The 9888-nt window shown below is 33.8% G+C and overlaps 2 protein-coding genes across 3 annotated transcripts; one reads left to right on the top strand and one right to left on the bottom strand.

Annotated features, from left to right (window-relative positions):
- Positions 1-790: 790 nt before the first annotated feature.
- LOC145124710 (P-loop containing nucleoside triphosphate hydrolases superfamily protein) lies at positions 791-4162 on the bottom strand. 2 transcript variants are annotated; one of them, XM_079060158.1, is made up of 10 exons: positions 3974-4162; positions 3666-3738; positions 3467-3576; positions 3138-3281; positions 2924-3032; positions 2526-2845; positions 2375-2448; positions 1729-2292; positions 1334-1631; positions 791-1223 (listed from the first exon to the last, which is right to left on the bottom strand). In XM_079060158.1, exons 1-9 carry the CDS (start codon positions 4083-4085, stop codon positions 1356-1358), a joined length of 1782 nt encoding a protein of 593 aa, XP_078916284.1. In that variant the 5' UTR covers positions 4086-4162; the 3' UTR covers positions 791-1223; positions 1334-1355. The 2 variants fall into 2 exon arrangements, with proteins under 2 accessions (XP_078916284.1, XP_078916283.1); XM_079060157.1 differs by having other exon boundaries at positions 791-1631; positions 3974-4161.
- Positions 4163-4315: 153 nt separating this feature from the next.
- Positions 4316-6008, top strand: LOC145124711 (uncharacterized). Its single transcript, XM_079060159.1, has 8 exons — positions 4316-4372; positions 4450-4775; positions 4858-4951; positions 5063-5181; positions 5266-5373; positions 5451-5546; positions 5639-5696; positions 5830-6008. The coding sequence occupies exons 2-7, from the start codon at positions 4467-4469 to the stop codon at positions 5693-5695; spliced, it is 783 nt and encodes a 260-aa protein (XP_078916285.1). The 5' UTR covers positions 4316-4372; positions 4450-4466; the 3' UTR covers position 5696; positions 5830-6008.
- The last annotated feature ends 3880 nt before the right edge of the window (positions 6009-9888 follow it).

Raw genomic sequence — 9888 nt, 5'->3', positions numbered from 1 at the left:
ACCATTTTCCCCTCATTTGTTAGTATAGATAGGTAAAAAGATGTGTTGGTTTAATCACACTACTCAAACGCAATCTCACTCACTACTCGGTAGTTTTCTTTAATGCTTTGTACAACCAATGGCATCCGAATATTCTTAATCACAATTTTCCATTGGTATTGGAGTTTTGTCAAACAATTTAACGATTATCAAAGTTTTGCCTACAAAATGAAACCTAATGATTTGGAAAAATTAAGGTTGCGTTTAGTTACGGAAAAACAATTTTTAATTGGATTAGGAATAAATTAGCTTTTGATGTTTGTACTAGTCTACATGGTTATGCGGGTTCTTTCCTTTGTTTACCATTCATTGGGTAATCCTCATACTTACAAATGAAGAAGTTAACAATTATATTTGAATTGTATCGATATTCACACCTAGGAAATATAGATAAATTTTTATATTACATAATAAAAACATATAAATTACAAAACAAAGGTTTTTCTATATCTTTGATAATATATCGAATATATACCGTCACAGGTGGACAATTATTATTATAAATACTATATAAACCGGTTTGTGATGATATTTTTTCATTGTCGGTGTTACACGCATCATTAACTTGATTGTGCAAAATGGACTTTAATATATTGAAAGATATAAAATAAACTTTTAAGAAAAAGTTACATGATATTTATAGTTCTAGCAATCAAGATTGTCAAGATCGGGACCTTATATATGATTGATTTCCATTTTACAAGATTGTGATCCTAAGATTGAATTAAACTGTAAGATCCTACCAAAAACATTTTAAAACATAAAAAATATATTTCTATCAATCGATTAACCATTCAGTTAAGAATAAATAATCTAAAACATTAAAAAAGAATACATACCTAATACATCATTTAATCATTTAATTGATTAAATGGTAACAAACATAATCTGGTTTGACTTTCGTTGACCATGATCCGATTCGATTTTAGTACCGATCTGAATCTGGAAGAAAAAAAATCAGGTTGTGCACCTATATGTGGCATAACTAAAGTCACATATTTTTCTTAAAGCAATGGGCCATTCGAGAGGATTAGGCTAATAAAAGCGAGGTCATTCGTACTTTCAACATCATCATCACATCACATCACATCATCATCATCATCATCATCATCATCATCATCACATCAATGACATACCACCCACATAGCCAGCCAATACATAAAGCTACATTTACCCTTTTCTCCCTGGACCCATTCACAGATTCTCATTAACTTCCACTCTATTTTATAAAATTAAAATTAAAAAACCAAAATTTGGGTCCATTTTACATCTTTTCTTGCTAACTCAATCTCACCTGTCACAAAGTGCCACGTGTCTCAATCATAATCAGTTAGTGTCTTTCTCTTCTTCTTCAAATCCAAACCCCCTCTCTTCTGTGTTTTCGTTTTCTCGTCCCTTTTCCTTTTTTCCGTATGCTTCTTCTGGACAGATCTACCCACCAAAGAAGGCTGTTCCTTGAGCCCAAAACTTCTTGCCACGTGTCCCAAGTGAAGCTTCTTCACCATAAATATACTCTTCAACTCCCCACGATGCGCACTGTATGCTCTCACCCACGAACAAAACGCATTCTGCCCTAATTTCTTCATCTTCCCCTGCATTAATTACCCAAAAAAATATATATTAAAACTCAAGGACCAAAAACGTAATTTAACAAAGAATTAAAACAAGATTGTTGAAATGAAATCATACCTCCTTAAAGATGAAGGATTCAAGGGACCTCTGCAAGGAAACCACCCATGGATGCATCTCGATTGAAACAAACTTTTTCACATGGTGATGGTGTTTTAAATTTAAACCATGTAAAGGAAAACCATCTAAAAGTTTGAGGAGAGGATATTCTGTTAACATTACACCATGTTTTTTAAGCTCTTGTAGATAATCAACTTCAATTGGTTGAAGAAACAACAAGGAATCCCCTTTTTCACCTAATCGAGCAGTTCTTCCAACTCTATGAACATATTCAGTTGCTTCACCAGGGGAATCATACTGAATAATGCAACGGACTTTTGGAAAATCTAGACCTCTTGCAGAAACATCTGTTGATAATAAAAGAGCTGATTTTTCTGTTTTGAAAGAATTGAAAGTTTTGACTCGATCTTCATGCTTCATGTTTCCATGTAATCTTAAAATGTTACATTGCACAAATAGATCTTTCTTTTCTGTTTCTGTTTGTGAATTTGATAATCCGTGAAATTGACTTAAAAGTGCATGATGGAAATCGACTGCATCACATGTTGAGAAGAATACCACAATCTGAAATCACAAAAGAAAGAGTCTTTATGTATACAGTTCTTTATCCAGACAAACATCATTACCTTTTTAAGGATGGCTTTACCTTTTGAGAAGGTTCTCCAGTGAATAGATTCTTTAGAATGGAAAGAAGCACCACAAGACGAGAGCCACAAGGTACTGGATATGAGTAAACTATAAGAACGATGCAATTGAAGCTTATGAAACTATGAAAGTATTTTTTTTTATTTAATTACCTTTGACGTATCTCTGATTCAGTTGAGCTGGAAGATTATATTCCTCACTTGAAGCAACTGATACTTTCCCAGAATTCTCTAGTCTTTCAATCGCATCAGAAATCAATGATGTAGCTTGCTTACTAGATGGTTGAATCTTTTTGTCATCAAGACCAATCATAACTGGATCTTCCAAACTGATGTTTGCAAGATGGTTGACTTTTTCATTTAAGGTGGCTGACAAGAGCAAATTTTGTCTCACAACTTTAGTATCTTTGCCTTTTGAACCCAAAATATCAAGTATCTCTTCTATCTCTTTACCAAATCCTAGTTCAAGAATCCTGCATATGGATTGTGAATAAAGATCAAACATGTGGAAAAGAAATACAGTTTCCCAAATGGGATTTAAGAAATCAAACCTGTCTGCCTCATCGAATATTATCCAGCGCAAATTCTTATGAACAAATGATGTTGTGTGCTTTAAATGGTCCAGTAAACGTCCTGGAGTTGCAACAAGAATAGATATTCCTGTACACAAATGATCACGTTTATGTTATAATTGTTGACAACTGAAAGGGAAATACTTTGGTCTTTTTAAAATCTTGATGAAATAAGTAGTGAAAAAGTTGTTACCTTTACGCAACCTGGCTTTCTCTTTTGACCTGTTTTCACCACCCATTATATAACCTGGAACAATCCAATGGAATCGGTGCAATAACTTCTGTAGATTTTCATATACCTGCATGCAGAGCTCGTGTGTTGGTACAAGCACCAATGCTGTTATCAAAGTTGAATTTAAGTTAGCACCTATTAAAACACTGAAACATGAACTTCTATGTTTCTGTTTAACAAGATAACGGTGGATCATATTAGAACTATATATGGAGTTCTTCCTACCAACTAAAAGGATAAGAACATGAATGGATGGAACAATAATTCATATGGAGACCAAGAGCACATACCAAAAGTACCATCAGATCGTTGAATCCTAGGATCACACTTTTGCAACTGATGAATGACAGGAGCAAGGTATGTTACAGTTTTGCCTGTGCCTGTAGCTGCATTAACGAGCCTGTAATTGTTCATTCCACAAATTAAAGAGATGGACAAAAAAAACGAAGAAATGAGAGATTTAGACAGACAGATTGGGAAGGAAATTACACATGTCTTCCTGAGAGAATAACTGGAATAGCTTGTGCTTGAACTAATGTCGGAGCTTGATAGCCCATCCTGTCTGTCAATGCAAGCAAGCAATTCAAATCAGAATAAAGGTGAGCTGAAAAGCATCATACATCTTTCAAACGATTACAAAATCGATCCAATCGTGGGAAAGAGGGAGTACAAGTCGCAAGATTCATCCTTTTTCCCTAGTGGAACTATCGTAATCCTTACTCGTTTCATTGTAATTGTAGATGGAAATTGGAAAGGACGCATATGATGTGTTCTTATGAAGATATGCTAAGACATACCTCGAAGCTGGTCACATAAGGCAGGGTGAAGCCCAAGACTAGAGAAATCACAGGAAGCGAAAATCTCCTTTGGTTGCCCAATGCTATTCTTCTTCATCTTCCCGTCCTCCATAGCTAATTTCGTATCTCGTTGCTGCTTCTACTAAACTAGGGTTTATAGTTTATTCCATAAAACCCTTTTGCGTACCATTGAGTGACGACAACATTCGGAAATTTCGTTGCTTAAAGTGCACCAACAACCCCTGACTTTATTTAACTACATTACTATCCCTCCAACTTTTAACTATTACATTATTACCCCCTGTAACTTAGAAAATTTCTGATATGAGTTCATCCAAACCAAACGAGAAACAAAATCAGTGATTCCATTGCATCCCTGTTCTGATAATAATCACATTGGTAGGTACTTGTTCATCAATTCGATTCGTGTATTCCATCTATCAACAGAAATTCTATTTACAAGTTAATGATTTTAGGGTTTTCATCACTTCAGATGGAATCACAAAACGGTGGGATTGGTGAGATTGATCATCTGGAGAAAGGGTTGTTGTCCGACACGCGTGAAGCTAACGATGGTGAAGATGACGATGAGCCCATACTATATTCTGCAAGCTTCGAAGAAGCTGAGGATGATTTCATAAAGCTTAAGACGACACAGTGGATACTTTATTCGTTGCTATTGATTTTGGCATGGGGTTTCGGCTTGCTCATGTTCCTGTACATTCCCGTTCGTCGATACATACTCCGGCGTATGATACAATCACGAAAGCTCTATGTCACCCCCAATTCCATCGTCTACAAAGTAATTAAATTTCATCAACATGTACGCTGTCTTTTCGATTAATGGCAAACAAGTAGTGATTGTGATGATTTTTATGACACAGGTAACTAAGCCAGTTCCATTTCCATGTTTTGGGGTCTTGAAGAAAGAGAAACATGTTCTGTTACCTTCTGTTGCTGATGTTGTGATTGAACAGGGTATGTTAATATGTTCTTATCTAACACTAAGTTGATTAATCAGACTTCCATTATCTTTACATGACCTTCTGGATTATCTTTCTTGTTGATTCTAAAAATCATCATACTCAGGGTATCTGCAGTCTCGTTATGGTGTCTACTCCATTAGAATTGAGAATGTTGGTGTAAGAAGGCCTCCAAGTGATAATGTTCAAATTGAAGGCATTGTCGATCCTCGAGCATTCAAAAAGGTATCCTTAGATTAAACGCCATTTGTTGTTGATTAGATGTTGAAACTTGAAAGTTGTATCATGTTTGTTAATGATTTTGTCCAGTTTGTGCTGATGCGACTTTCAGAAATTCGAAATCAAACTTTCTCTAGGCAAGTTTCAACCTTGGAAGATGCCAGTTCTTCAAGAAATGTCCAATCATATGCTGCACCGGTATGCATCATATATTTTCTCAACAGTGTACTAAAATGTTTAGTATGTGTCATTGTTTATCCCTTGGTAAATGGCAGATGTCTCCCTTGAAATCCATTAGGCCTGATATTCTCTCTCCTGTTGGTGAATTTGGAATACTACAAAAGCTAGAGGAAGTTGACAATTCTCTTAAGGTAAACTCAGTTCAATAATGTTCTTGAAAATGTGGTTGTAAATCTTTATTATCTTTCTCTTGTTTCATGGTGAAAATATGTAAACAATGCAGAGAGTCCAAACATTGATTGAAGAACGACAACCAAAAACATTTGAACATAAAGATTGAGGTGGGTGCTCAAATTGCCTTATTGTGAAAGTCTATATTGATTACCTATTTTAACTCATAGTTATTACCCTAAACCTAGATTTGATTTCATGAATTAACTAATTCTTGCAAGCATCTTGTTCCTAATATCTCAGATTGAAAGGGGAATTTAGTAACGTATGGGCCACCATTAAACCTTGCAAGTTATTGCATTACATCAAAGATTTGGAATTTGTTAGTTATATGCCTCAAGCAGTTCGGCATACATTCATTGTATATTGGTTACTTTTAAGTTATTAGACATTCGATTGTAATAGCAAATATGATGGAATGATTTTTGGTGCAATACATTATATATATATATATAGAGAGAGAGAGAGAGAGAGTCAAGAATATGTAATGTACATGCACCGAATAGCAAGTCATATAACATGCCACCAGAGTTGGTTTCGAGGTGGTATACTTGCAGAAAATGTTGAGGGTTCGACTGTTCGAGTCTTGACAGACGCAATATGAGAGTTATAATCCTAGTGTTGATTGGGTTCTTTGTGAGCACTACGGGTTGTCTCTCATCATGAGTTAGGGCAGTGTGTGTGGCAGCTCAGAGGTATCTATGATATATATCTCAAGGGAAAAAAAAAAAATTTTTTAATGAACAGAAAAGAAACTAATTTTGACTTATTATTTAACCTATTTAATTCATCAATTTTGCCAAATTTGGTTAATGACTAATAGGAGAATGTGGTGGTTGAAATTTGAAATATCAAAATGAAAGAGAGTGATTGGGTGTGGGGTATAAAAGCAAGCAATGAATTGTGTAGTTGATTATGGTTGTGTTAGTTGACAGATTTTGAAGAAACTGAATAAATGTTTGAAAAATGTTAACTTTCTTAATCAACAAGATATAGACCCATGAATTTATGCCATGTTTGGCCTACCAATCCTTTGATTTTTTAGGTTTATACTTTATATACACCAATTTTTATCCAACAACTAAAACATCAATAATGGGCATAAATACTGATTGCCTTTAAAAACATTTTTTCTGTTTTTATTAAAATCGTTTGAATAAATAAACATGGCTTTTAAAATTGCTCTTATGTTTCATACATGCTTGCTTGTTGGAAAAGTTTGTAAATTTCAAAAACATTCATGATATGCCCTCCCAATAATAATAACAAGTACATACAAGAAAAAAACTTTGATATGCATAATTGCATATTATTTTTAGAGCATAAAACGATAAACTTTACAATATATGTTTTTTTTTCAAAACCCTGAAAATATGAAATCGCTCATTAATAAATATGGTTTTTCATTTACAAACAGTCACAAAAAGAAAAACATGTATACCCAAATTTCATTCATTATATATATATATATATATATATATATATATATATATATATATATATATATATATATATATATAGAGAGAGAGAGAGAGAGAGAGCAAGGATCATTTGAGAACTCAAAGTTTCCCGAGAATCCGAGAACCGATTGTAAGCCGTTAGATCAAAATAATAGAAGACTAGGATGCTCAATGGCGTTTTTGTAAATAGTTTGAAAAAAAAAGACACGGGGGCATCATAATTATTATGAATAAGGGGCATTTCAGTAAAGAAATAGTTCAGACCCCTTTCTCTCCCTATCTCTCTCTCTTCATCCTGCCTCAATGACATTCCTCACCGATGGTGATATTATCTTCGACAAAATCGGTGGAGTTCTCGATGATGCTCGTCTCCGGTACAAAGCATCTGTCACAGCTCTCCGGCTATGATCGCTCCTGGAAAAATAAATATCAAATTTGGAGCTGCCAATTGTTCTCGTGTCAATTGTTCTCGTAGTGCTCAGGAATAACCAAACCCTAACGCAAGCACGTCACCAAATCTTCTCTCCTGCCGGTTATCCATCGTGATTTTGTTTGGTAGAGACTTTCAATTATCAAATTCGAAGGATGATGGTTAGATCTCGCACTTTTGTTATTCACTCTATTTACTGATTTTCTCTCTCCCTCGTGTTCATCTTCATCCCATATTTAGAGATGAAATCTCTGAATCTCACCTCTACATCATGATTCTTACTATGTTTTTGTTCTATGATTTCAATTTCTGATTCTCGATGGATTTGAATTTGTGGTAAAGGGCTCGTTAGGTCATACATTTAAGGATCTTACCTCTTATATCATTAGAAATGGAAAATTATCTGATTAAATGCGTTTGAAGTGATCCAAAATTGGATCTCAAGTTCATAAGCTAAAATTCGATGGATCTACGTGGTTGACTTTCTTTGACTGCAATACAGTGAACATTATGTCTACTTTCCTTTTACTGACTATGAAAATTCCAACAGTTTAATCTCCTGATTCACTCAGATTCCAAATAGATCTTTACAATGCACAATGCAGCTAATAAATCAAACTCTTTCTTTCTTTTTTCAGTGACACCAAACCTGGAGTTGTAGATGATGCATTCAACACGTTCTTTAGTGAAATTGGAGTAGGAAAGCATGTTCCAAGAGCAATATTTGTTAATCTTGAGCCAAGTGTCATTGATGAAGTTAGAACAGGAACTTATTGCCAACTCTTTCACCCTGAAAAACTTATTTTTGGAAAAGAAAATGTTGTTAATAACTTTTGTAAATTTGTATGCTCCTGCTGTTGTTCCACCAGAACTGCTCGTTGAAGGTACAATCTATAGTTTTCTAATATGTCTAGTTAATATACTGTATACCAACTAAACACGGTAGTTTATTTGTCAGTGTGCGCTGTCTGCATGTTGCTAATAGAAAGTATTAGTTGTCGTATACAAAAGTTTATATAATTTATTGGGAAAACCTTTTCAGAAATGTAATGTATTCATCAAATTTTTGGCACATGTGTATGTGTCCAACAAGGATTAGCATTAGCAGCTACCTTATATTTCTTGTTGCATTCTTCTGAAGTATTATCATCTGATTTGCTAAATGTTGACATATAGGACATGAAAAATTAACTTGTTTTAGAAAACAAGTTTGCAGTTGGGGCCTTTTCATCTTCTGTGAGGGATTGGCTCAGCTTCCTAAAGATTGCCTTATCTTGAGATGCTTGTCCATAATGCCTTAGAATTTCATGAAATTCATAATCTTGTCTATTCATCAAATCAAATATATATTTTAGCCAAGAGGATGCTTTAACACATGTACTTTAGGCAAGAGCCAATATAACTTATAAGTTCTTCTCTTACTATTATAGAACATTTAGCTTGTTAGGACAACTGTTATTTGTTTTTTTAATACAACTATATGATGCATAATTTCTGGAGCCACTTTTATTGGGATTTATATTTATTTTTTTACTCATGTACTTTGTGTCTATCTCTCTTTATATATATCATTTATCTTAATGTGTGTGCTTAACCGTGTCTGTGTTTCTTGATCCTAAATGCAGGCCTTACACAATTTGTTGAAGGAGCGATTCTTTCAAACAAAATCATCCCCTCTTGTTGTTGATGACCGACTGAGCTTCAACATCTAAATGTTGAAGAATCAAGACTTGATAAGTGTATAAGGTAAACACAACACCTCAACTCTATGGAATTTGATCATAATCAAGACTTGATAAAGTAATTTCATTCCTTTACATGATTCCATCATACCAATTACATGTGATTCACATGTAAATCACATATGAATTACATGTGATTCATAAGTGAATCACATATGAATTACATATGATTCACATGTAAATCACAAGTGAATCACATATGAATTACATGTGATTCACATATGAATTACATGTGATTCACATATGAATTACATGTGATTCACATGTAAATCACATGTAATTCACATGTAAATCACATAAGAATTACATGTTATTCACATGTAAATAACATGTAATTCACATATGAATTATATGTAAATCATATGTAATTCACATATGATTCACATGTAAATCACATGTGATTCACATGTAAATAACACATGTGATTCAAAAGTGAATCACATATGAATTACATGTGATTCAAAAGTGAATCACATATGAATTATATGTGATTCACATGTAAATCACAACTAATTCACATATTAATCACATGTAATTCACATGTAAATCACAAGTGAATCACATATGAATTACATATGATTCACAAGTGAATCACATAAGAATTACTTGTGTATATGAATTACATGTGATTCACAAGTGAATCACATATGAATTATATGCGATTCATATG

This window comes from Lactuca virosa, chromosome 7 (assembly GCF_052849685.1).
Source record: "Lactuca virosa cultivar CGN04683 chromosome 7, Lactuca_virosa_CGN04683_v6, whole genome shotgun sequence".
Taxonomy (NCBI): domain Eukaryota; kingdom Viridiplantae; phylum Streptophyta; class Magnoliopsida; order Asterales; family Asteraceae; genus Lactuca; species Lactuca virosa.
This window is presented reverse-complemented; position numbering and strand designations above follow the sequence as displayed.

Bases quoted from the DNA above. Each gene is read 5' to 3' on its own strand.
- LOC145124711 (XM_079060159.1), top strand. From the start codon at position 4,467: ATGGAATCACAAAACGGTGGGATTGGTGAGATTGATCATCTGGAGAAA. The intron at 4,952-5,062 runs GTATGTTAATAT...CATCATACTCAG, and splicing joins TGATGTTGTGATTGAACAGG to GGTATCTGCAGTCTCGTTAT. The intron at 5,182-5,265 runs GTATCCTTAGAT...GATTTTGTCCAG, and splicing joins ATCCTCGAGCATTCAAAAAG to TTTGTGCTGATGCGACTTTC.
- LOC145124710 (XM_079060158.1), bottom strand. From the start codon at position 4,085: ATGGAGGACGGGAAGATGAAGAAGAATAGCATTGGGCAACCAAAGGAG. The intron at 2,846-2,923 runs GTTTGATTTCTT...ATCCATATGCAG, and splicing joins ATATTCGATGAGGCAGACAG to GATTCTTGAACTAGGATTTG. The intron at 1,632-1,728 runs GTATGATTTCAT...TAATTAATGCAG, and splicing joins AATCCTTCATCTTTAAGGAG to GGGAAGATGAAGAAATTAGG.